At 43.3% G+C, this 27348-nt stretch overlaps 1 protein-coding gene across 22 annotated transcripts in view; it reads left to right on the top strand.

The window, feature by feature from the left end:
- Positions 1-27348, top strand: part of SIPA1L1 (signal induced proliferation associated 1 like 1) — a 520024-nt gene that overhangs the window by 471034 nt on the left and 21642 nt on the right. For 19 of the 22 annotated variants that reach the window (XM_061429305.1, XM_061429299.1, XM_061429298.1 and 16 more), the window contains 4 exons: positions 4088-4212; positions 6527-6589; positions 7032-7150; positions 10728-11170. In XM_061429305.1, coding sequence (XP_061285289.1) covers positions 4088-4212; positions 6527-6589; positions 7032-7150; positions 10728-11170 — 750 coding nt within the window. The remainder of the gene's footprint in view (positions 1-4087; positions 4213-6526; positions 6590-7031; positions 7151-10727; positions 11171-27348) is intronic. The other 3 variants (XM_061429316.1, XM_061429317.1, XM_061429318.1) reach the window with 1 other exon arrangement.

A 27348-nucleotide genomic window follows, 5' to 3' on the forward strand; every position in this document is an offset into this window, starting at 1 on the left:
AATGGCAAAGAAATCAAATTACATCGATTCCTCCATTGTGTGTGTTGATCTTGTTTCATCGTATGGATTTTGCCATTTCTTAAAATTTCCTCCAAAGTGAACTTAGGAGTATACTGCTTGCGCTGGGTAGAGTTTGTGTTGATGTTAAAGTAGGGAAAATGTTCATTCTGTCCAAAGCTTAAAAGGATTTTTCTCACACTCTAGAAATCTGTGATTTCAGCCTGTGGGTTGTTTGGGAGCTTTTCTCTCCATCTTATTTGAAAACACTATAAACACCCAAAAGTAACTGTCTGCTTCTGACAAGACTTACAAAGGAAAAAGCTAAGTGTATGTGATTGTAAAGGCTACTAAAAAGGGAAAAAAAATTGGCTTGTCTGAAGCTGGAAAGGAATTAGCAGAAAACATCGCGTGACACGCAGAAACTGACTTTGCAGAGAGGGAGAGTTAAAGAACCATCACAGGCCTCCTGCCAGACACCTCTGAAGACCTTGAAACCACTCGAAATTCAAAAATGGCATGTTGGGGGAAAAAAAGATGTTTCTGTTCCAAGCTTTCTCCAAATTATTTTTAACAGATGCACATATGATTTGTTTACTTTCTTGAGATCTTACCATGTTATAAAACAATTCTGCTTATGCGAATAGTGTCATAATGGATATTTTTTTATCCTATGGTCTTTTGTTGGTTTTTACAGCTGTTAAGCATAATTTTGTTGATGTTTTTGGTTAATGTTTACGTTAGCAGAAAGTAAGTAATAAAAAAAACTACAGTAAAACATACTTCCCTCCCCAACTCTCTCCCCAAGGAGTCCGTTGGTAGTGTGTCTAAAATGTACATTTCTTTCGTTAATTACTTCAGTGACAATTAGTAAAAAATTATAGTTCTTATTGCAGGCCCCTGCAAAAGATTTTATGAGTTAAGTAGTAGTATTATTCCATGCCACAAGCCCAACTGATTATTTTTTGTTTTGATTAGTAGATTTTAAATGGCCTTGTTTGACTTCAAAAGTAAGAATTCACTGCAACTTCAGTATATTTAATACAGTAATAAAATATGAATGAGCTAACAACAACAAAATCCTGTTTGCTTCTCCTCTACATTTCGTATGTACTCTCAAGGCATACTAAAATGTAATTTGAAACAGTAATTTTTGGTGATTATTAATGGTAGAAACATAGCTCCAATATTCATGCTATACCATTTTTTTAATAAGGTGGTAATTATTTGACTTGATGTTCGATACTAAGCGTCCCATAGCTGGTACGGAGGGTTTCCCCCATCACTTTAAGGTTAACTGGTGACTGTTCACTGTACTTTGTAACATCAGTTTTATCTGCAGTGAACCTTTACAGGAAGATGCTGCTATAGTGTTTTCCTCTAGATCCCAAGTGAATTGTTGTCTGTATCAGCGATGCAAGAGACTTTAGTATTCATAGTCTGATTGACACGCGTTCCTCACGAGCCAGGTCTGATTCCGAAGTCACACTTACCAAGGGAACAATTGTTAGATCTACTCTGCAACTTAGCCCAGTAAAAATAAATAGGTCCAGGGTGACAGTGAAGCAGGAGTGTATGGAGTCTGCTGTGAACTCATTCATGTTAAACTTGGACAAGCTCCAAGGTGTGAGATAGTAACCGCAGGTCCATATACACTGATTGTAAATGTAATCCGCCCCTCTGTCGCCCTCCCTGTGCTTCAGCAGACTCAGTGTCTGCTGGTGTGTGGCGTGTGCCACCTGCTTGCTGGAGTAAGGATGTGGAGAGCATCCAGATCAGTGGAGAGGCGCAGTTTCACGGGCTAGTTAATAAAACTACTCTCCTGGCATGAAGGGGAAAGGGCACTTGCACAGTTTAGGATGGGAATAAGAGAGAGTTAAAGGCAACAGTGATAGACGGACATAGGATAGGGTCTGTTCTGCCGCCCTTGGAGATGTGTTTTGGGGCCACATGCCCTAAGGGATGTGGGCAGAACAACATGTGCAAGAGAGGCGGACTGGGCAGATACGGAGCTGGAGGATCATGGTGTGAGAAACGTAACCAAGGCTGTGCAACCTGCAGGCAGGCTTGGGGAGTCAGGGAGGCCACAATGGCTTTCTCCCAGCGCTCTTCAGTGAGGGATTAAACTTGTATCTAGGGGTAACTGAGATCAGTAAGTGAAAAATCATAGAGAAGATGTTTGGCCCCTTGTAAGGAGGATATTCCAGAGCTGTCAGCCTGCCCTGGGGAACTGTAGACGGACTCATGAGGGAGAAGGTTCTTGGTCATTGAATGCATTTCGTGTATCAGCCAAATGATTACTTAAAAACTCCTTCACATCGGAACTGTGACTCCTAGAGTATTATAAAGTGCTCCTCCAAACAGAGACAATTAGGTTCTTCAAAAAGAGGTACAGTGTAAAGTTAGAACAGGTTTTGTCTGAGCTCCTCAAGGATGGGGCCTTCGCAGCCCTGATGGCCTGGCACAGAGTGAAAGAGGCTTGTGTGTGAGAACTAAGACCAAAAGTTCATTGGGTGGAGCTTTTTTCAAGGCAGAGTTGAAAGACAGACAGGCTTACTTTATCATTTCTTTAAAAGCAGACAGCCAGAAAAGCATTTGGCTTTCCATTTATAGAGGTTTAAAAAGTTGTCTTGGGTTTCCGCTGCTACCAAAAAGTAAAACTAAGATTCCAATTCACTTCTTTCTTTGATCTCTGTGCCTTCTTGAAAAAAAAATTAGGGTACTTAAAATAGGATCATTGGAGCCAACTGGAGGATATTCACAGTTCTTTTAAACAAAGACCCGATTTAGGAAGTGACAGAGATCATAATTAGTGAATTCTTTTTTTTTTTTTGATGAGCCTTTTCACTGAAATTTTCATCAATTCAACTTTTCATTTGTTTTTAATAATGGAGGTAACTGTTCAGTGATGCTTATGAGTTAAGCTTGTAAATAACTGTCATTTGTGCAAAAAGTAACAAGGGAGATATTAGAGTAGGAGTTTTACTAAAATATTTCATAGCCTCCCCTACATTGCAGAGGCTTTTATATAAGTTTTTCTCCCTGGATCCTTATGAGAGTTGCCATTTTAAAAATAAATAAAGGCAGAACTTGAGTGACTCCGGGTGGGGAAGCTGAACTCAGCTGCTGATCTTCCTCCTCCTAATCTCCTTCTCTTTGCAACACCCCGATTGGTGGTTCTCCCCACACATTTATCAGTTTGTAACAAAGACACCTGTCACACGCATCAGTTAATTCAGGTCCTGTTTTGTGATTTATTGTATCGATTACTTATGAGTTCATTAGTACCCACAGATTTGTAAATTTCCATGTGAATCTTTGAGTATTACACCCTGGCCCTTTTTCCTGGACTCTGTCAGCGTTTACTTTGCTGATGTTACTAATCAAGGCATATACTTTAATTAAGCATATATTATATTACTATTCTACCTAGGAAAAGTTATTAGTAAAATGAGCTCAGTTAAATAGATAAATGTTCTTTCCAGAAATAGACGTTTGCCTTTACATATGCCAGCTCACCCACTTCCAAAGTGCTCTTCCAAAGGCAATTTGAAATTTGTACATCTGGAAAGTGGTCCCTATGTAATGTAAATGATAGCAATCTTTGTCTTTCAGACCCTAGAGTAAGAGCTTCAGAAAAACTTGTTCCAAGCATGAGTGCCTTAGTGATGTAGCAGATTACTGAGTTAGGAGAAACCGCTGGAATGTGCCAGTTGGACAACACACAGAAGGAACACTAGGCCGGTGACGTTTTTCTTCTGGCTGTGAACGAGCGTCAGAGCTTACTACACAAGGGCCAGAAGGCTTTGGTTTTTTACCGTGTCTATTTTAGGTTGGCTCAGTGCTAATGACTCTTGCCCTTGTTCACAGTTTACATACTTAGATACATACTCTGCTGAATAGAGGGATGTATCCCGACCACAACATCCACAGTTCTGGCATCCATGTATGCATGCACGAGACTGAGTCCAGACCTGTGAGCAAAGCTGGTAGAACCTATCATTAGAGCTCAGTGCGTTATACCCAGGACTGCCTTCCCGTATGGGCGAGGTCCCTGACGTTGTCTTTGCCTTTGGGGAAATCCCCCCAGGTTTGGAATCAGCCGCAGATCCCCCGCCTCCATCGACAGGCAGAACACCCAATCAGACATTGGTGGCAGCGGGAAATCCACACCCAGCTGGCAAAGAAGTGAAGACAGCATCGCTGACCAGATGGGTAAGTAACTAATTCCTACAATGAGCAAGGTGCTTTTATACCCAGGTGACTTTGGCTGCCCTGGTTGATGTCATCAGTGCATTCTCTTCTCTAGTACATTCCTGGGTCATAAATAGGAGTGATCATTAAGTCTGTTAATGTGTGTATAAGTCAAAGCAGCAATTAAGACCTGAGAGAAAAGTCAAGGAATTCTATTCATCAGTGACCCTGACTTTGAAGACAGAAAGTACATAGGAATTACTTTCAGCACCAAGGTTGAAATGCCAGAGTAGTAAGACACTTATGTGCTGTCTCCCTCCCCCGCCTTGTTTATTTATCTCTTTGTTTTTGCTTACTATAAAGGCCCTGGGAGATTAGTTGATATTCTTAATGTTGAGTTTTAAAAAATTTAAAAGCTGTGTACAAAATGGGTAAGAGATATAATTGTTCTCTAGTCACCTCTTAAGGATGCCTTTCTTCCCTTATAGGCTTTTTATTCCCCCTACTCTGCTATGAAGCTGTCAGCTAAGGAAATGTCTTAGGATAAAACCAGCTGGAAGGGAAAAAGATTTGCATGAGTGAGCCTTCCTTTGGGTTTCTGGCACATGGCCCTTTCCCTCTCCCTGTCTGTCTACACACTTCTCTGATGACATCTAAATACTAGTTGATACAATAACATTTTGCCATGAAACAGGATTGAGTTTTAACACAGTAGCACCAGGGATTTAGCATCAACACAGTTGACACATCAGGGACTAGAATCCAGACTGTTAAAGGTTTTCCCCCCTTTGCCTCTATCTAGTAGCTTTCCTATCAAGGTGGAATAAAAAGAAATCAATTTCAGGGCTGAAAACAGATTTCACTGCAAAGACCTCATCGTTTTATCCTCTCTGCAAACACGTCCTTTGGTTCTGTTTTAGTGACTATGCCCATGTTCCCATACCTGGCGGGGGAGGGCATCCTCAGTGCAGAGGTGGGGTCCATGCTGGGACTCTAAAAACCCACGAACATGGAAGGGAGTGGAGATGCATTCGATTAAGACAGGAGTTGAAGAAGAGAAGCAGAATCCTCAGGTTCTGAAGATAGGCTTTGTTCCACCCCTTCAGTGCGGCGTGCGCCTTGTTATTGAAGCCATCTGTCATTCCCTACTCTCGTCCCACTCCCCACCCCCCACCGAAAACCTGAGCGTATTCGGATCCACTGTTCCGCTCTTGACAGAACGTTTTGAATCCCATATGTTTTGATACCGTGGAAATGGTAACGACACATGTGAACAGGATCCCTCCTTCAGCATGACTTTAGCAGCTTTTTTCGGCTCCTAGTTGCAGGCTTTGAACAAAGCTGCCAGCGGGCCTTTGTGCACTGTTCAGGGTCACGCTTCCCACTCATGTGAAGTCGTACAGGGAACGAAACAGTGTCTTGGGACTGGAGAGGGTAATTAGAAGGCTCGTCCTAGGCCCATAGTCATTCTTTCGCATAAACCTTCCTCTCGTCTTTTTTTTTCCCCTTGTATCCACTTTAGTTTGGTGGCTTCTCACACTTCATAGATAAGGTTCTGAAATGAATACCGGTGAATCTTTTTAACACATTGGTTCATCCTTTTAGTAAGCTTATACCTTTTCTCTTAAAAAAAGAAGATACTTCTAGAGCCTGCCAGAGAAGCCTTTTGTTTTTTTTAAAACAAAGACCTTTCTCGATTCAGAATCTAAGGCTACAAAGAAAGTGTTCAAATAAATTTTTATAACTTTTGATATTCTATCATCCCAAAAGGATAACCCAGCCCTTTCTGCCTGGCACTTCAGAAGGAATCTGGGGCTTAGCTGACACAAACCATACTAGGGAGGAATCAGGACAAATAATTGTTATGTTCTCATTCCTCAGTACACTGTATTTTGTGGACAAGGGACTGACCTTCCTACACTCAATTTGTAAGAACACAATTCTCTAATGACCTTCAGGTCACTGGTTGAAAATGTCAAGCAGATTCTTACTCATTAGCCAGGCTCTCCCCGTCTTTGTCCATCCGCAGATGATAAGCTGATTCCCAGGGGAGACCCAGAGCTTAGCTTGTTGAATTGGCTCACTCATCTCAGTTTGTTTTTCCTGCCTCTCCACTTTTGGACACGGTTGAGAGTCAAAGAGTACACTGCTCAGTCCTGTGCGTATTAGGAATGGCGTTGCACGATTGTTGCCATCAGCTCTTAGGTGTGTTAAAGAGGCGAAGTCGCTTACCTTTCACTTTTGGAAGAGCCCCATCCTGAACGCCAGCGGAGTCCAACAGGAAGCAATTGTTTTAAGTAAACTAGTCGCTGTGTGTCTTTTCTGTTGTGCTTAGCTTACAGTTATAGAGGACCTCAGGAATTCAATTCTTTTGTCCTCGAGCAGCATGAATATACAGGTAAAATGTGTCCAAAGTGTCATGGTAAGTAACACGCGATTGCATCCATGCCTGTCTAGGTAACGTAGGCCAAGGGAGGTTAGCCACACTTTGCAATGAATGGATGTCATAAATTTGATCCATATATTCGAGACTTCCCTGCCTCCCCAAGCCGAAAATTGACTCCTGACTTTGCCGCATTGTTCATGGCCTCTGGTTTGGTGGCACTTGGCTCTGCTCATGTGTATGGTGTCACACACTGTCACCAGCTGCAAGCTTCACCCATCAGCCACTTAGCTCTTGACATGCTGTCTATCGTGCAAACTCTCGACAAGCTTCCCGCTGAAATTCCGAGTTTGCTGGCCAGTGAACTGAGAGGTGCGGGGGCAAGCCGTCCTCATTTGTCAGCCTGTGCCCGCGTCTGTTTAGTGCCTGCACCGTAATGTCCTGTGCTGTGTTCCAGAGCCGACCTGCCACCTCCCAGCGGTATCCAAGGTACTGCCAGCTTTCCGAGAGAGCCCCAGTGGGAGATTAATGCGTCAGGATCCGGTGGTTCATTTGTCTCCAAACAAACAAGGGCACGTAAGTTAGCTATAAAGTAATAAAAATGGTGCAATAAAAACTGCTGCAATGGACAGGAACTTGGGCAGACTTTGGGAGGTGGTGAGGGACAGAGAGGCCTGGTGTGCTGCAGTCCGTGAGTCACAGAGTTGGACACAACTGAGAGACTGAACAACAACAACAAATAAAAATGGTAGATTCCCAGCCCTGTGCCTTTCTTGCGAAGTGAAAATGGTACCGGTCTGCTCTCTTATTCTTCCACAGTGTCAGAGGGGAAGTCATCCTAATAGAAAGTGGGCACTGGCTGCCATAGCCCTGAAATGTCTACTGCAATGGCCTTAAGCTTTTCGTTGTTGTTTAGTTGCTAAGTTGTGTCCGACTCTTCATGATCCCATGGACTGTAGCCTGCCAAGCTCCTCTGTCCAGGGGATTTCCCAGGCAAGAATACTAGAGAGGGTTGCCATTTCCATCTCCAGAGCATCTTCCCAACCCAGGAATTGAACCGGAGTCTCTTGCAATGCAGGCGGATTCTTTACTCCTTAGCCACCTGGGAAGCCTGGTCTTAAGCTTGTTTTGAGATTAAATTGAAATTCCTCGTCAGGATGCACCTGCTACCTCCACGGATTTGGATGGAAGGCCATGTGATACAATCACAGACAATCCTAGTGTCTGGAATAGAAATGTACTTGATTAAGATTTTATTTGCTTACACAGTTGCCAGCATGAGATATGAATGGTTGGAACATCAATCAAGGAGACAGACAGCATCCTGACAACTCGCCCTACCGCTTCTCTTTCCTTCCAGGGCTGCACTGATTGTTGTCTCTTTACCATAATTATACACAGTCCCCCATCAGTTACAGGTAGAATTGGGAATAAGAGACTCTCATTTCCTCCCTCTTTAAATGCAGTGGATTTCCTTGGTCTGTCTGTTCACTGGAATGTGTATGTTTATATTTATGTCATTTTATAGAATGAGGGCATAACTGAATTTAATAATCACTGATTTAATGAGGGGGCTCAATTTTTTTTTAAATTGAAATGAGTTTTGAAGTGTAGACTTCACAGGTTCATGAGCAAGCATCCTGTACTGGGCTGTGGAAGAGAGATTTACTGATGAAATGTGATGCTGTCACAGTTCCATTTGTAAATGTGAGATACACTGGTCCATCTGTCAATTTCCCCTCCTTCATTAACACTTTTTATATTGATTACATGGTCAAATACTCTTTTGGCTAGATCTGGTTAGATAAAAAATATTCTCAAAGTTAATTTCACCTGTTTCTTTTTCTAAAATTTGGCTAGAGCACTTAAAATTACAAATGTGGTTTAAGTCATATCTACATATAAATTTGTCACATACTCTACACTCTCAACACATCTGATTGTGGACTGGCCACATTTTTAAGTGCCCAGTCGCCATACATGGCCTGGGGTTAGCAAATTCTATAGCCCAGGTCCAGGTGCTCCAGGGGTTCTGCCCTGTAGCAACTGGGCAAATTAAATGATGGCCTTGTAATGCAAGTAGTTATTGAGAGAAACTAGAGTAGCACCAGTGAAGTAACTGGGAAATCCTTTTGCAAGGGGAGATCTTTCACTTTGAGATTTGTCCTCCTCCAGCCCCCTTTCCGTAGCCAGTCAAGACACACACACGTCTTTCCTCTTCTTTTCTCTCAATCTCCACCAAGTATCTGAACTTTCAGCCCTCTAATTTAAATACTGTTTTACTCAGATATCCTTTGAAATCATATTTCTTTGATAAATGGTAAAATCTTTCTGAGCAACCAAGCCACTATCCAACAAGCATTCTGCCCACATTTTTTTAAATTGAGATATGATTCACATTATTCACATATCAAAACATTCACACATTTAAAGTGTACTATTTCATGGTGTTTGGTATAGTCACAGAGTTGTGCAACCAGTACCATGATTTAACTCCAGAACATTTTCATCACCCTGAAAAGAAAGCCTAACTCTTCCATCCCCTCCAAGCCATTGACAACCACGAACTTACTTTCTGTGCCTGCGGATGTGCCACAGAATGTCCACATGTTGACATTTCATATGAATGGAATCATATAGTGTGTTGCCTTCTGTGTCTGGCTTCTTTCACTCAGCATGTTTTCAAGGTTCATCTGTTGGAGCATGTGTTAGTACTTCGCATCTTTTTATGACTGAATAATAGGCCGTTGTATGGATATAACAACATTTTTTCATCCATTGATAGACATGTGAGCGATGTCTACTTTTTTGGCTATTAAAAATAATGCTCTTTAAAATTCATGTGGAAGTTTTTCTTGTTGACGTAGGTTTTCATTTCCCTTGAGTATATAATTGCAGCTGTTTTCCCACAGAGCTGCCCCGTTTTACATCCTACCAACAATGCCCACCATCCTTATTGTCTGCCTTTATTCTAGTGTGTATGAAGTGTTACTTCACTGTGGCTTTGATTTGCATTTCCCTAATGACTAATGATACTGAGCATCTTTTCATATGCTTGTTGACCATTTGTATATCTTCTTTGGATGAATGACTATTCAAATCCCTTGCCCATTTTTTATTGGGTTATTTGAAGCACGGAAGTTTTTAATTTTGATGAAGCCCAGTTTATTTTCTCTTCTGTTTTTTTTTGTTTTTTTTTTTTACTTTTTGTGTCCTATTTAAGAAACCATTGCATACTCTAATCGTTTGTATACCTAATTTGTATACATAATCCATGGAGATGTATACCTATATTTTCTTCTAAGAGTTCTGTAGTTTTAGCCCTGACACTTAGGTCTTTGACCTTTTTGAGTTTATTTTTCTATGTGGTAAAAACCCAACTTCATTCTTTCTTGTATGTGGATATCTAGTTTCTCAACACATCTGTATAAATTTTACCTCTTAGCATTCCTTAGAAAAGCTGTCTCCTAAATAGATGCTATATGAAGAAAGAAAAGATATCTTTTCTTTCTAAGAAAAAGTCTTACGTTCTGCCTTCTGTTTACTCTGACCAATACGGTCTTTCTAGTTAAAAGCCCCTTGGAAGTATCACTTTCTATTTTAAGACTGAGATATTAGAAGACTCTAATGACAGTTTTGACTTTGCTGGTCACACAGATGGTAAAGTTCCACCTGCAGTGCAGGAGACCCATTCGATCCCTGGGTCGGGAAGATCCCCTGGAGAAGTGGGAACCCACTCCAGTGTTCTTGCCTGGAGAATCCCATGGGCAGAGGAGGCTGGCAGGCTGCAGTCCACAGGGTCACAAAGAGTCGGGTATGACTGAGCGACTAAGCACACATCCAGTGTCAGTTTAGGGATGTTTTTTTCCCCCCTGATTAAGACTCCTTCGATGCTATAGTTGCTTCAGCATAAGCTAAGCAAACTAAATAATGAAAAGTGGATTCTAAAACAGCAAAGTTTCCAGCACGTCCTGCCGTGAAATCTTCTGAATAGGTTTTTCCAGGTACCCCCGCCTTGCTTTTAGTCATCATAGAGGCGTTTTTGTGTCTCGAACCCCCTAGGAAGACACATTTCAGAGTCATTCCCCCGGTATTTGTTTCCTGCTCTTCAAGAAGCCCAGCCTGTCGTTAAGGAACCCTGCTTTCCTTGCAGTCCGACAGCCACTACTCGAGCCACTCCAGCAGCAACACCCTGTCCAGCAACGCGTCGAGCGCCCACAGCGACGAGAAGTGGTACGACGGGGACCGCACCGAGGCCGAGCTCAACAGCTACAACTACCTGCAGGGCACCTCCGCGGACAGCGGCATCGACACCACCTCGTACGGCCCCAGCCACGGCAGCACGGCCTCCCTGGGGGCGGCCACCTCGTCGCCGCGCTCGGGGCCGGGCAAGGAGAAAGTGGCCCCGCTGTGGCACAGTTCCAGCGAAGTCATCTCCATGGCAGATCGGACTTTAGAGGCAGAGAGCCACGGCCTGGACCGGAAAACCGAGTCCTCCCTGAGCTTGGACATCCACACCAAGAGCCAGGCCGGCTCGAGCCCTCTGACCAGGGAGAACCCCACGTTCAGTATCAATGATGCTGCTTCCCACACCAGGTAACTGCCCCTCCCACTCCCGCCTCCTGCATCCAGTTTCTGGCCTCTTCTCACTTTCCTTCCATCAAGAGTATATTTTTTTAAAAAGGAGCAGGGGGGCCGCCTTTTGCACAATGGTGGTTAATTTTTATATACTTATTTACCATACAAATCCTTTATTTCTACCATCCTAGTACATTATTTTAAACTGTGAGAAAGGTTTGCACATCTGTTTTTTTGTAGCTGTATTTGATTTTATAAAAATGTGCCTAACTGCATACCAGAATGAGAGGAGAATTTTGTCCTGTGGCTTCCTGCTAGTGATAGAGAATGTAGAATGAGACAGTCTATTGAAGAAGTAAGAAAATCTGGACCATATTTTTGAAAGGAAGGGGTCTTTTCCAAGACTAACAGGGCATATCATGTTTGATGCTGGACGCATCCTTAACACTCTCTATCAGAGGACGTTGCTTATCCAGTGTTTGCACAGCAATCTGTTTTCAGTAATTGGCTCCTGACAGTGATGTGTTGAGGGCAAGGGGTGTCCAACAGGAAAGCATGGCTAAAATTAGACACAGCCCATCTACCTTTCAGAATAGAAGCGTGCACATTCCCCTGTATCCTCGGTGATCACGCTGATAGGCAGGATAAATACTGTTTTTCATTTCCTCTTTGGTGTTTGAGCCTACAGTCCAGAATATGACAAGCTATTCGTCCTTTTAGGGAGGAAACACTCGTCACTATCTTTGGGGGCCTGTTAATCTCATGGTGGTTTCTCCTTTTGCCTTCTTTTGTTGTCAGTCATTGATCAGCTTGTGTGATAGCATCTAACCTTGGCGTCTTCCAGTCCTCTTTTACTCTTACGCCCTAAAGAAAAGCATCAGAGAAGTTGAGTTTAGTTTTGCTTTTCCAGTGGGAATCCAGGCACATAATCTGTCAGTAAACCCCAGGTAATCTTCACGAGAGAGGACATACTTGACTTAATTTGGATTTGTTTCACTTGATCAGTTAAATAGTCAACTTCTCCCGTTGTCTGTATTGTTACTGATAAGATGCACACACTTCCCATCTTTTAAAACATTGATGGTATGAAGCATTTCCTGAGTTTTATCTCTGTTTACCATCACCGTGTTGCAGTAATAAAAAGAGATGGTGACAGGCCTGGAAACTGCACGGCCCCCTAAGCAGAAAAGCAATTGGGAAAGTCATCTCAGTATTCTTGGGTAACATGTATCCAATTTCCAGTCCATAATTCAGAAAATAGAATGTTTGGTGCAGATGGATTAAGGAAGTGTTTGGAAAACAGAAAGCCAGGCATCAAATACCATGATAATATAATGTAGATGTAGAATCACTTGACTCAGTTATGTGACTGGCTTGCTGTTTCTAGCACACCCACTGCCTCATTAAGTACAGCCTGTGCACTGACTCAGAACATTTTTCAGTTCACAGTAGTTCCTCTGTGGTTTTCAGGTTTACCTTGACTCCTAGATTTGGTTTTCAGTTCTTCATTCTGAAAAGAGAATGTCTTTTTTGAAGTAGTACTCCATCTGGGGAATGTATCTCTGATCTAATTGGATGGCAGGAGAAAGTCACAGGTCTTGTCTAGAATGGCATTGCTCTGGAATAAAGTTAAAAAGTGCTGGGCCTCTGAAGCCAAAGCATAGAACGTGGGCTGTCCAATCTAACAGATCTACCAAATCCGAGGGGAGGTACGAAGCACCCTCTGAAAAGTTGGCACCTGGGTTAGCATTGTCTGAATGTGCTGACTGAGGCTGCCTGAAGGTCTTAAAGGATTAGCCACATTTTCTGCTTCCAACTGACCATGCAGAAATCATTGAAATCATCATTTAGAAATAGCTCTTCTGTTGAAAGTCAAGGTTGCTTGGGAAGAATGTGGCCTTTCAGGGAGGATGGCAGGGCTTCCCACCCACTGGTAGGTTGAGTCACATTCATTTGCGACTCTGGTAAATACGGATGCTTTGTGACTCCAGTTTGTTGATCTTGGCAGAGGGAGCTGGATAATCAGAGCTTTAGCAGACTTCCTTTTCTGGAGGAAAGGGGGGACTCAGCCACCAAATGCACATTGCTCGAGAAACTAAAATCACTGCAAATTAGGGTGTTTGCGTCCTCGGAAGACAGGAACAGCAATTAATGTGGAGATCTCTTGACAGTGCATAAAAGAGCTTGTACCTGGGGCTTGGTGACAAAATCTAAATTACGGTGATTAAGCTCCACTGCACATTTCTGCTGGGCTGTGTTCCTGCTGCCTCTGTCCTCCAGTCTGCCTGTTGATGGCTGTGCAGGTTTTGTGTGGCCCTCCCAAGAGAACTGCTTATAATGTAGGTTGGTAATTACAGAGGGTTATTCTATCTGGGTGTCACTGAGAGGAGCCGTACACACTGAAAGCTTTCTACAATTAAAAAGTCTATTAATTGCTCTTAAGTGTTACTGCTAGAATACACATTGTCTATGAAGCTTGAAGCTTGGAAATTTAGGGAGAGCTGTTTTAAAACGAAATTTGTTTTTGTAATGGGTGTTTCACTTACAGGTCTTAAACCACTCAGAAAAATGATCCGTGGTGATCATAGGAAAGGTGAAGATAGTTTCAATTTTAGTATACTCTTATCAGCTGGGTTCACTTTGTCTTAGAGTTCTGGTCTTGGAAGTAGGCAGTGTGTATTTGTGGGTGACCGAAGACTTCCTTAGTTTACAGAACTCTCATCCTGCTGACCACCGGCCACTGCTGATGGCAGAACTAAGTTCATGACCACGTATTATAAAGCTAAAGGGGAATCCCCTGGCAGTCTAGTGGTCAAGACTCTGTGCTTCCACTGTAGGGGGATTCCATCCCTGGTTGGGGAACTAATATCCCAAATGCTCCACAGTGTGGCAAAAAAAAAAAAAAATAATAAGTTAAAAACCCCACCTTGGACTTGCACACACATCTCATTTGTAGCATCCTGACCTGACCTGTTTTGAGTGTCCAGACTTCTGTTCCCCACCCCTTATTACCAGCTGTCCTGCTTCCCACAGACCCCCTCAGAGCCCTCACGCCAATTAGTATCCACTTATGTGATCACATGGGGTGGGTGGTGTGTCACCCAGAGCCAGACATTCTGGGGTGTGAAGTCAGTGGGCCTTAGGAAGCACTGCTGTTAATAAAACTGCTGCTGCTGCTAAGTCGCTTCAGTCGTGTTCGACTCTGTGCAACCCCATAGACGGCAGCCCACCAGGCTCCCCCGTCCCTGGGATTCTCCAGGCAAGAACACTGGAGTGAGTTGCCATTTCCTTCTCCAATGCATGAAAGTAAAAAGTGAAAGTGAAGTCACTCAGTTGTGTCCAACCCTCAGCGACCCCATGGACTGCAGCCTTCCATGCTCCTCCATCCATGGGATTTTCCAGGCAAGAGTACTAGAGTGGGGTGCCATTGCCTTCTCTGGTTAATAAAGCTAACAGATGCAATAGAATTCCAATAGAGCTGTTCAGAACCCTAAAGGATGATGCCATCAAGGTGTTGCACGCACTATGTCAGCAAATCTGGAAGACCCAGCAGTGGCCACAGGAATACTAGTAAGGTCATGCTTAGCATCTTGCATGTTAGGCTTCAGCATTATGCGAGCCAAGAACTTCCAGATGTCCAAGCGTCCAAGCTGGGTTTAGAAAAGACAGGAATCCGAGATCAAATTGCCAACATTTGCCGAATCATACAGAAAGCAAGGGAATTCCAGAAAAGCATCTGCTGCTGTTTCGTCGACTACACTAAAGCCTTTGACTGTGTGGATCATAACAAACTGTGGAAAGCTCTTAAAGAGGTGGGAATACCAGTCCCTCTTACCTGTCTCCTGAGAAACTGTATGCAGGTCAAGAAGCAACAGTTAGAACCCTGTATGGAACAACTGATTGGTTCAAGATTGAGAAAGGAGGCTGTCTGCGGTCACCCTGTTTGTTTAACCTGTATGCGGAGCACATCATGAGAAATGCCGGGCTGGGTGAGTTACAAGCTGGAATCAAGATAGGTGGGAGAAACATCAACAATCTCAGATATGCAGATGATACCACTCTAATGAGAGAAAGCGAAGAGGAGCTACAGAGTCTCTTGATGAGGGTGAAGGAGGAATGAAAGAGCCGGGTTAAGACTAAATATTAAAAAACTAAGATCATGGCATCCAGCCCCATTACTGCATTTCGAATAGAAGGGGAAAAGGTGGAAGTAGTGACAGATTTCCTCTTCTTGGGATCCAAAATCACTGCGGACGGTGGCCGAAACCATGAGATCAGAGGACAGTTGCCTCTTGGCAGGAAAACGATGACAAACGTAGTCAGTATATGGAAAAGCAGACATTATTCTGCCAACAAAGGTCCATATAGTCAAGGCTGTGGTCTTCCCAGTGGTCACATATGATTATGAGAGCTGGACTGTAAAGAAAGCAGAGCACCAGAGAATCGATGCCTTTGAATTATGTTGCTGGGGAAGATTCCTGAAAGTCCCTTGGACAGTGGGGAGATCAAACCTGTCAGTCTTAAGGGAAATCAACCCTGAATACTTGTTGGAAGAACTGATGCTGAAGCTGAAGCTCCGGTACTTTGGTCATCTGATGTGAACAGCTGACTCATTGGAAAAGTCCTTGGTGCTGGGAAAGATTGAGTGTAGGAGAAGAGATCGTCAAAGGAAGAGATGGCTGGATGGCATCATCGATGCAAGGGACACGAACCTGGGCAAACTTCAGGGAGATGGTGAGGGACAGGGAAGCCTGGTGTGCTGCAGTCCATGGGTTCCCAGAGTCGGACACGACTGTGTGACTGAAAAACAACATGTGATCACATATACATTTGGGGAGAGGGACCGGAAGCTTTATTAACTACAAATTCAAAGTTTGTTTGTTTTTTTTTAATTGGGGTATAATTGCTTTACAATGTTTTGTTAGTTTCTCCTGTACAACAGAATGAATCAGCTCTTTGTATACATATATTCCCCTGCCTCTTAGACCTCCCTCCCACACGCCCATTCCCACCCACTTAGGTCATCACAGAGAACTGAGCTCCCTGTGCTATACCACAGCTTCCACCTGCTATCTGTTCTACACATGGCGGTATGTATATGGGCTTCCCAGGTGGCTCAGGGGTAAAGAATCTGCCCTTCAATGCAGGAGACACAGATTCGATCCCTGGGTCAGGAAGATCCCCTGGAGAAAGGGGATGGCAACTCACTCCAGTATTCTTGCCTGGAAATCCCGTTGACAGAGTATCTTGGAGGGCTACAGTCCTTGGGATCGCAAAGAGTCAGATTTGACTGAGCACAGCACAGTGTATACATGTCAACCTCATCTGCCAGTTCATCCCACTCTCTCCTTCCCTGCTGTGTCCACGCATACATTATCTACTTCCGTGTCTCTATTCCTGCCCTGGAGCTAGTCATCTTCCATTTTTCTTGATTCCACATGCACATATTAATATACAATAAATTGTTTTACTCTTTCTGGGTTACTTCACTCTGCATGACCAACTCTAGGTCCATCCACATCTCTACAAATGAACCCAATTTCATTTCGCTCCTTTTTACAGCTGAGTAATATTCCATTGTATAAGATGTTTCGTTCAGTCACTCAGTCATGTCCAACTCTTTGTGACCCCATGGACTGCAGCATGCCAGGTCTCCCTGTCAATCACCAACTCCCAGAGTTTACTCAAACTCATGTCTCTCAAGTTGGTGATGCCATCCAACCATCTCATCCTCTGTTATCCCCTTCTCCTGCCTTCAGTCTTTCCCAGCATCAGGGTCTTTTCAAACAAGTCAGCTCTTCTCATCAGGTGGCCAAAGTATTGGAGCTTCAGCTTCAGCATCGGTCCTTCCAATGCATATTCAGGACTCTCAAGAACCTCCAACACCACAGTTCAAAAGCACCAATTCTTCAGCACTCATCTTTCTTTATGGTCCAACTCTCACATCCATACATGACTGCTAGAAAAACCATAACTTTGACTAGATAGACCTTTGTTGGCAAAGTAATATCTCTGCTTTTTAATATGCTGTCCAGGTTGATCATAGCTTTTCTTCCAAACAGCAAGGGTCTTTTAATTTCCTGGCTGCAGTCACCATCTGCAGTGATTTTGGAGCCCAAGAAGAAAAGTCCGCATCTTACTTATTCATTCATCTGTCAGTAGACACAGGTTGTTTCCATGTCCTGGCTGTTGTAAATAGTGCTAGAGTGAACGTTGGGGGATATGTGTCTTTTGAATTATGATTTTCTCAGGGCAAATGCCAGTAGTGCGATTGCTGGGTTATATTTTTAAGTTCTGTTTTTAATTTTTTAAGGAACTCCATCCTGTTCTCTAAAATGGCTGTATCAATTTACATTCCCGCCAAAGTGCAGGAGAGTTCCCTTTTCTCCACACCCTTTCCAGCATTTATTGTTTGTAAGTTTTTGACGATGGCCATTCTGACCATTTTGATTTGCATTTCTTTAACGATTAATTGGGCTTCGTATGTGGCTCAGTTGGTAAAGAATCACCTGCGAATGCAAAAGTTTCAGGTTCCGTCCCTGAGTAGGGAAGATCCCTTGGAGGAGGAAATGACAACCCATTCCAGTATGCTTGCCTGGAAAATTCCATAGAAAGAGGAGCCTGGCGAGTTACAGTCCGTGGGATTGCAAAGAGTTGGACATGATCGAGCATGAATAAGGAAGGAAAAGTGAATGACGTGGAGCATCTTTTCAAGTACCTCTTGGCCATCTCACATACACGTTTTTACTGCCCTCCTGTAAGAGGATTTCTTACCCAGTGTGTTCATGCTAAGCACCTTTGCATAGTATGTGCCGCACTATCCTATGAGCATAAAAGACAGATGCCCAGTGTGCCAGCATTATGGATGCTCAGTACATTTTGATGAGCAAATAGGATTAATTTCTTCCTTAGTCTTCCCACTTTTTCCTGATGTCTCAAGGTCCTTACAAATAAACCAGTTTGAAAATACGACAAATCCTAAACTCCTGACTCCTCTGGAAAACGATTACCATGTTCCAAAGCTTATCGTATAGATGTGTCAGTATCTGCCCAGAGCTTCAGTGCTTTTATATGTAAGTGTGTATTTAAGAGTGACCATAAAGTCCTTGTATGGCATGAGTTCTTCAGTAAAGTCACTTCTACATAAGATTTTTTATCCTGCAGAATATAACATGGGGATCCTTTATAACAGCTTATCTACAAATATCATTCAAAATCTGGATATAAGTTGGTGTCTTACCTTCCCTAGAGCCAGTGATTAAAGGCCAGGAAAAATGGCTGCCCACAGATGTTAGTACAGTTTAATTTCATGAATGGGTCTTTTCTTCTGGTTGACCTAATAAGTTAACTACTCATGCCAGAAAGGGTGTATGTTTCTTGAGAGTAAGGTAAAGAAGGACTTTTTATATTCAGTTTACATGGAAGATTAAGAAATGCCTCAGATTACCCTAGCATAGTAACAATCTATGTATGAGTGCCTGTGTGTAATGTGTTCGAGCTTACGAGTTTAAATTTTGTTCTCTGCCTTCTTTGAAACCCTGGGTGAAAAATGGGCCTTCCTTCTTTGTTTAGAGATTATTCTGTTGTCTTTATCTGTAATGTTTCCCTCTTAAATCTCTTCTGCCTGGAATCTTTTTAAATTACTAACAATTAATGTCTCCTACATTTTTTTCTTAGAGTCAGACTGAATTATTTTTCTAAGTTTAACGGACTTAGACTTTAACATGAAGCCTGTAAAATTCCCCAGGACTCCTCTCCAACAGGTAGTTGGCTCTACTTATCATGTTTATGAATCGTTTTCTTTGATAATTGTTGCTTTACGGTCCCACACACTGTGAACATCAGGGTTCTATTTTATTTTGCTTTGACACATCAGAACTCCAGGTGATCTGGCCTGTCTTGCCCCATTTCCATTTCTTATGAAAGCTTATGAGAGTGGGTGATTATTTTAGCCAGAACATTGGTAATATTCAGCTTACCTCAAAGACTGTGAAAATCAGAACTACTGTGGCTGAAATTTCAACATTGAGAAAATGAGAGCTCTCATCAAGCCCCAGATATCAGATTTCTTGATGCAGAGGTCATTCTTAGCAAGGAGAGAAATTCCATAATCTTTCAGAGTAATTTGTCAGTCCCCTCACTCGTCAAAATTTTGTCCTATATCTGCCTATCTGAAATTCCTCTGGCTGCAGGTTTTTCTGAGCTGTCTTTTCTAAAGATGAAGATTTTTCAAGTCTTAGATTATGAAACATATCTGTGCCAATAAGAGACAGTTTGAAAATAATGTAACAGCATATATCTGGTAATAGACCTTCACCTCCAGGCAAGTCCAAAGAGAAATGTAGGGGAAATAGATTTGGATCCTGAGATTCAGGTTCAAGGCTCAGTTCTGTCATTGACCAGCCACAGGGCCTTTGGCAGTCCTGTTTCACCAAGCTTGTCCCTTAGATGTGTATGCTCATTTGCTCAGTCATGTTTGACTCTTCATGACTTCCATGGACAGCAGCCTGCCAGGCTCCTCTGTTCATGGGATTTTACAGGCAAGAATACTGGAGTGGGTTTCCATTCCCTTCTCCAGGGAATCTTCCCAACCCAGGGATTGAGCCCATATCTCTTGGGACTCCTGAACTGGCAGGCAGACTCTTTACCACTACTGCCACCTATCTGTAACTAATTAATACCTAGTCCATCCCATGGACAGAAGAGCCTGGTGGGCTGCAGTCCATGGCGTCACTAGGAGTTGGACACGACTGAGTGACTTCACTTTCAGTTTTCACTTTCATACATTGGAGAAGGAAATGGCAACCCACTCCAGTGTTCTTGCCTGGAGAATCCCAGGGACGGGGAAGCCTGGTGGGCTGGCGTCTCCGAGATCACACAGAGTCGGACACGACTGAAGCGACTTAGCAGCAGCAGCAGCCCCTTACTAAATGGCTGTTTCTGTGTTTGTTGAGGTTTTAAAAAAAAGAAAAAGGTTATCAAAGGTATTGCAAACTGTAGATGTACTTTTAAGACAAAAGGTTTTCTGCCATTTCCTTCTTAAAGAGCTTTCTATCACTGAGTGTACTTATCTTGCTACTTTTCCTTCAGTAAACATGTATCTCCCAAGAAACTTTGCTCCTCGAGTTTCCTGCTTTTTCTTTATCCTTTTTAGATGCCAATTCTGGACATGACACTTTTCTCAGCTATGCCTAATAAAATAATAATATTCATAGTTACATTTTATTAGCTCCCTATTCAGAGAAGGAGATGGCACCCCACTCCAGTACTCTTGCCTGGAAAATCCCATGGACGGAGGAGCCTGGTGGGCTGCAGTCCATGGGGTCGCTAAGAGTCAGACACGACTGAGCGACTTCACTTTCACTTTTCACTTTCATGCATTGGAGAAGGAAATGGCAACCCATTTCAGTGTTCATGCCTGGAGAATCCCAGGGACGGGGAGCCTGGTGGGCTGCCGTCTATGGGGTTGCACAGAGTTGGACATGACTGACGTGACTGAGCAGCTCCCTATTAACTAGCTCAGCATTGTAGACTTATTCAGCTTGAGGTCCACCATGACCCCTGAGGTCTCTTCTGCTGGGCAGGCCTAACCAGTCATTTCCCAATGCCTTATGTGTCCATGTGTTCTTGCCCTTATTCACTGCTGCTGCTAAGTCACTTCAGTTGTGTCCGACTCTGTGCGACCCCATAGACGGCGGCCCACCAAGCTCCCCCGTCCCTGGGATTCTCCAGGCAAGAACACTGGAGTGAGTTGCCATTTCCTTCTCCAATGGATGAAAGTGAAAAGTGAAAGTGAAGTCGCTCAGTCGTGTCCGACTCTTAGTGACCCCATGGACTGCAGCCTACCAGGCTCCTCCGCCATGGGATTTTCCAGGCAAGAGTACTGGAGTGGGGTGCCATTGCCGTCTCCGCCTTATTCACTATCTCCCTCCTATACGTGAACAGTTTTCTTTACAGCAGTCACTTGGATATCCCCTTTGCCAGCTTCATCATTCCTGCTGCACTTCTTTTCCCCTCAGTCCTTTATAATTAGTGTCTTCAGAGCCCTCCTAAAGTGCAGAGCCAGTATCAGACAGAATTGGCTAGTGCTGCACCCAGTGAGGGGAGTCCTCCCTAATCATTATCCTCCACATTATCTGTCACCCAAAAGATTGTTTGTTATCTGTGCAAGTAATCACAGGAAACCTGATCAGCTTCCAGCCTTTGGGCAGATCTTGCCACAGCCGCTTGACAAGTGACTAATTGCTGCTCTTCCCCTCCTGAAAATACCTTCCAAGGCTCTATAAAATCCGCCCCTCTCTGTCGTGCGTGGATAGTAGGGGACTCCCAAGTGTCTTCTTCGGCAGCTCTCAGTGGTACAGAGTGGGGGGCAGATGTTTTCTGTAGGACGTGGTGGCCTCGTTCATGACCCAGAAATCGCAGAACTGTTTCCCAGGCCCTCTTAGCTTCACCAGTTGGGGCGTTGACTCCTAATCTGCAGGGTACCCTGTCCTGTGGGGATCATCCCTTCCCAAGATCAACAAGCGGATGTCGCTCCTCCTCTGCAGAGTGGCAGCCACCGTAACTAGCGCCCCTTTGGAAACGAGTCATCTAGCATTGTCTCCTGTCAAGTTTGACCGCAGCTGGGAATGTGAATAGTCAGGTTGCAGCACATTTGTTCATGGTTTCCTTTGAGCAGCTGGTCAAGATGAGAAGTTTGGACAGATTCAGACTCAGATTCTCCGACACCCCGTTGCCTCCTCTCCTCTCTTTATGAGACGAATCTTGCATGTGTGTGTCCTCTCTTTTGTTTCAAAATTCATGTCCTGTGCACACTAGTTCATGGTAGCACTGTTTACACCAGCCAAGACGTGAGGCAACCTAAATGTCCACTGACAGAGGCATGCATAAAGATGTGGTATATTACACAATTGGATGTTACTCAGCCATAAAAAGAAAATGAAATGATGCCATTTGCAGCAACATGGATGGACCCATGATCGTACTAAGTGAAGTCAGTCTGACAGAGAAAGACAGATATTATATGACATCACTTATATGTGCAATCTTTAAAAATACTACTAGTGAACTTACTTATAAAACAGAAAGAGACTCACAGACAAGAAAATAATATTATAGTTACCAAAGGGGAAAGGATGGGGAGGGATAAGTTAGGAGTTTGGGATTAATTCACTACTATATATAAGCTAGATAAACAAGGACAGGGAACTCTAGTCAATATCTTGTAATACCCTATAGTGTAAAAGAACCTGAGAAAGGAGATACATATGTATATGAATCACTTTGATGGACACTTGAACTAACACAGCATTTTAAATCAACTATATCAATTGAAAAAAAAATGTTTTAATTCATGTCCTGGAATGACCAAATAAATCAAATGTTGGTTCATTTTTAAGAAAGGGAAAATGCCCTATACTTCATGTAAGAAAGAAAGCTAGTGTCTCTTCATGTGTAATCCAAGAGCACCCTAACTAAATTCTTGGGCTTCTCTGATAGCTCAGTTGGTAAAGAATCCACTTGCAGTGCAGGAGACTGCAGTTTGATTTCTGGGTCAGAAAGATCTGCTGGAGAGTGGATAGGCCACCCACTCCAGTATTCTTGAGCTTCCCTTGTGGCTCAGCTGGTAAAGAATCCGCCTGCAGTGCGAGAGACCTGGGTTTGATCCCTGGGTTGGGAAGATCCCCTGGAAAAGGGAAAGGCTACTCACTCCAGTATTCTGGCCTGGTGAATTCCTTGAACTCTATAGTCCATAGGGTTGCAAAGAGTCGGACACAACTGAGTGACTTTCATTTTCACTTTTTCCAGTTTACCTATACACACAGCTAGACTCAAGTTTTTCTACAGACAGAAAAATAGTAGATACTGCACTTACCACTTTTCTCTTTTTATTCCATATTATTGGCGCATTACCTTCTTACACAGTTCCTGGGGAGAGATCTAATTTGCCATGGGTACAACTAGATTGCAGCATACTGAATTAATACGAAATCTCCAGGAAAATGAAACAGCTCGGCCACACAGTTCCACTTTGAAAGTATGAAGCTGACGGCTTCATTTCAGTTGTTTGTAATTAAAGCCACTTTAGAGATTACTTGGGGAAGTGTATGGAGGCAGGTCCCTCTGAGTGGTTCAAGGCCAGGAGGGTTGGTCGACTTCAAAGGAGTCCCACCACCCCCCCCCCCCCCCCCCCACACACACAGCTGGGCCTGGAGAGGGGACCACAGATGAGGGCGGAGACAACCCATTGTAGAGTAGGAAGAGAACTGTGGGCTAATGGACTTGTTCTTTAGCTCTTTGGAACATGGGTGTCCTTTGGGGGTTGTTAAAATACACATTTCTGGGGTTCAGTGAGATGGGACATGAGCCAAGGAATCATTATTAATATCCACACTTGCAGAGGGCCAAAGTTCACGGCTGCAGAAACACTATTTGGGTGCCTTTCCCCTCTTGATCTTGACTGTGTGAAGCTGGATTTTGATGAAGTCATAATAATATGATAATTCAGCTGGATTCGAGCAGTTCTCAATGGGGGTGCACACTTCGGGGAGATTTTTGCCAACAAACACAACTCAGGCATCATCCCAATTCTGTTATATTAAATCTTTGGAATTAGGGCCTCAGTTCAGTTCAGACACTCTGTTGTGTCCGACTCTTTGTGACCCCATGGACTGCAGCAAGCCAGGCTTCCCTGTCCATCACCAACTCCCAGAGCTTAGACTCATGTCCATTGAGTAGGTGATACCATCCAACCATCTTATCTTCTGTCATCCCCTTCTCCTCCCGCCTTGAATCTTTCCCAGCATCAGGGTCTTTTCCAGTGAGTCAGGTCTTTGCGTCAGGTAACCAAAGAACTGGAGTTTCAGCTTCAACATCAGTCCTTCCAATGAATATTCAGGACTGGTTTCCTTTAGGATGGACTGGTTGGATCTCCTTGCTGTCCAGGGGACTCTCAAGAGTCTTCTTCAACACCACAGTTCAAAAGCGTCAATTCTTCGGTGCTCAGCTTTCTTTATAGTCCAACTTTTACAAACATACACGACTACTGGAAAAACCAATGTTTTGCCTTGATGAACCTCTGTTGGCAAAGTAATGTCTCTGCTTTTTAATATGCTGTCTAGGTTGGTCATAACTTTACTTCCAAGGAGCAAGGGTTTTTTAATTTCATGGCTGCAGTCACCATCTACAGTCATTTTGGAGCCCAAGAAAATAAAGTCTGTCACTATTTCCATTGTTTCCCCATCTACTTGCCATGAAGTGATGGGACCAGATGCCATGATCTTCGTTTTCTGAATGTTGAGTTTTAAGCCAACTTTTTCACTCTCCTCTTTCACTTTCATCAAGAGGCTCTTTATTTCTTCTTCACTTTCTGCCATAAGGGTGGTGTCATCTGCATATCTGAGGTTATTGATGTTTCTCCCAGCAATCTTGATTCCAGCTTGTGCTTCATCCAGTCCAGCATTTCTCATGATGTACTCTGCGTAAAAGTTAAATAAGCAAAGTGACAATATACAGCCTTGACGTACTCCTTTCCCGATTTGGAACCAGTCTGTTGTTCTATGTCCAGTTCTAACTGTTGCTTCTTGATCTGCATAGATTTCTCAGGAGGCAGATCAGATGGTCTGGTATTCCCATCTTTTGAAGAATTTTCCACAGTTTGCTGTGAATTAAGGCCTAAGAATGTGTATTTTTAAGGCTTCCAAGCGATCCTCCTGTGATAACGAATTAGGGGACAAATGAACTAAAGTGCTCGCCTTCATGCTGTGAGTTGTACGTAGTTAAGGAAGAACTACCAGTGCATCGGTTGTTTTTGCTTTTACCGTTGTTCCCAGATCTAATCAATTGTAAAGTAGGGCAGGCCCTGATTATAACCATTAGTGAACAAAAGTGTGCTGGCAGTTCACACCTGGGAGCTGGTGTCAGTTGTCCTGTTCACAAATAAAACCAGTAATCAGGGCCTGTGGTCCCAAATAAAACCAGTAATCAGGGTCTATGGATAATTAAGCCATTATCCTTTTAATAATACACTTATAAACAGATACATACTCTGTAGAATAAAAATAAAGCAACATCTAGTTTTAAATAGTAAGTAATATACACTATCTTTATGCAAAAATATCCCATGTATTTAAAACGGATGGCTAATTTGTGGTTTATTCAACAGTTTCCTTTAACAAATATTGAGTACCTATAATGGTCAGGGACTATTCCCCAAACAGATATAATAGTGAACAAACGAAACAAAAATGTCAGCCCTCGTGGAATTTACATTTAAACAGGGGCAGACTGTCCTGACCCTGTCCACTTGTGAATGGCTATAAGAAGAATGAACACATCCTGTCCCCAAGGCTGGCCATTCCAGGAGATTTGTAAGATTAATGATCTTTTTACTTTACTTCCTCACACCCCCACCTCTATTCTGTAAAAGACACTGGCATCCAGACTCCAATAAGACACTTTTTTTTTGAGACACTAGTCTGCCATCTTTGCAGTCAGGCAGACTATAAACAAGATAAAGAAAGTAAATATATAGTGTGCTCTGTGGATACTAAAGAGAATCCCTCTGTGCGATTAGTATTTTACTGGGAGTCTATTGCATTCTGGCATTGTTAAATATATTTACAAAGATATCCCTGCCTTCAAAGAGTTTATCATCTAGTACAGCAACTTATTAAATGCTTCTCAGAGAGATTATGATCGTAATTTAGTTTATAGTGCAGGACAGAGCTCCAGAAACTGTATGTGCTGTACACATTACTCTTGCCTTTGAAGTCCCTTAGCCTTTTCTATAACACTCCCGTTTATGCAATACATTCATTATGGCTAAAAACGGCATAGCTGTGTCATGAAACATGGGGGAAAGATGTATAAATTAACAGACTGTGCAATTTGCATTCTTTTGCCACGGCTCATTATTTCTATTTCGACCATACATTTAGTCTTTGAAAGCCCCAGGGTTTTGAATACCGATGTTATCACATCAACATACTTGTTGCTGAGAAACGTAAAGTAAGGGCAATCAAATGTACCTGTGGTATAATGGTTTTCAGGGTATGAAATCAGGGCCGCCACATCATCCTGGGAACAAGTTAGAAGTACAAATTCTCGAGTCCCCCACCCCACCCAAGCTCCCGAGTCAGAATCTCTGCGGTGAGGCCCTCAGCCTGTATCTTAACATGGTGATGAGGAAGAATGGCTCAAGTCATTCAAACACGTCACTCACTGGTGGATACTGATCAAAGCAGGTGAAGCAAGTGCGTGATTATCCAAGGTGAGTGCACTAGATCCTGATTTCATGGTTTTGCACTTTTTTGGAATATGCTTCAGACAGTAATCAGGGTTGAGGCTTGAGACATCTCCACATCTGGGTTATGAATATATATGAGGTGGGTATAGTCAGGTGTATATAAAGTCGGGCTTCCCTTGTGGCTCAGCTGGTAAAGAATCTGCCTGCATTGTGGGAGACGTGGGTTCGATCCCTAGATTGGGAAGATCCCCTGGAGAAGGGAAAGGCTACCCACTTTAGTATTCTGGCCTGGAGAATTCCATGGACTGTATAGCCCTTGGGGTCGCAAAGAGTTAGACACGACTGAGTGACTTTGGTGTTCACTGTCATGGTCAGGTGAAAGAAATCTGCTAACCAAAGATTAGATCTTATCGCTAGGTAACTAACAGATAGTGGCACACCTGTCACATGACTTTACAGGACCCCAAAGTGGTGTTGGAGAAGACTCTTGAGAGTCCCTTGGACTGCAAGGATATCCAACCAGTCCATTCTGAAGGAGATCAGCCCTGGGATTTCTTTGGAAGGAATGATGCTAAAGCTGAAACTCCAATACTTTGGCCACCTCATGCAAAGAGTTGACTCATTGGAAAAGACTCTGATGCTGGGAGGGATTGGGGCAGGAGGAGAAGGGGACGACAGAGGATGAGATGGCTAGATGGCATCACTGACTCTATGGACATGAGTCTGAGTGAACTCCGGGAGTCGGTGATGGACAGGGAGGCCTGGTGTGCTGCGATTCATGGGGTCACAAAGAGTCGGACACGACTGAGCGACTGAACAGAACTGAAAGGCTATGTTCTCTTACTATTTCAGAAACTTCTCAGTGTTGATGCTCCCTATGTGGATAATGCATTTGCAGTTAACCTAGATTTCTGGTGTTATTATCTATGGGTTTGCCTGCCTATATCTT

The sequence above is a fragment of the Bos javanicus genome, chromosome 10, assembly GCF_032452875.1.
Source record: "Bos javanicus breed banteng chromosome 10, ARS-OSU_banteng_1.0, whole genome shotgun sequence".
NCBI lineage: Eukaryota > Metazoa > Chordata > Mammalia > Artiodactyla > Bovidae > Bos > Bos javanicus.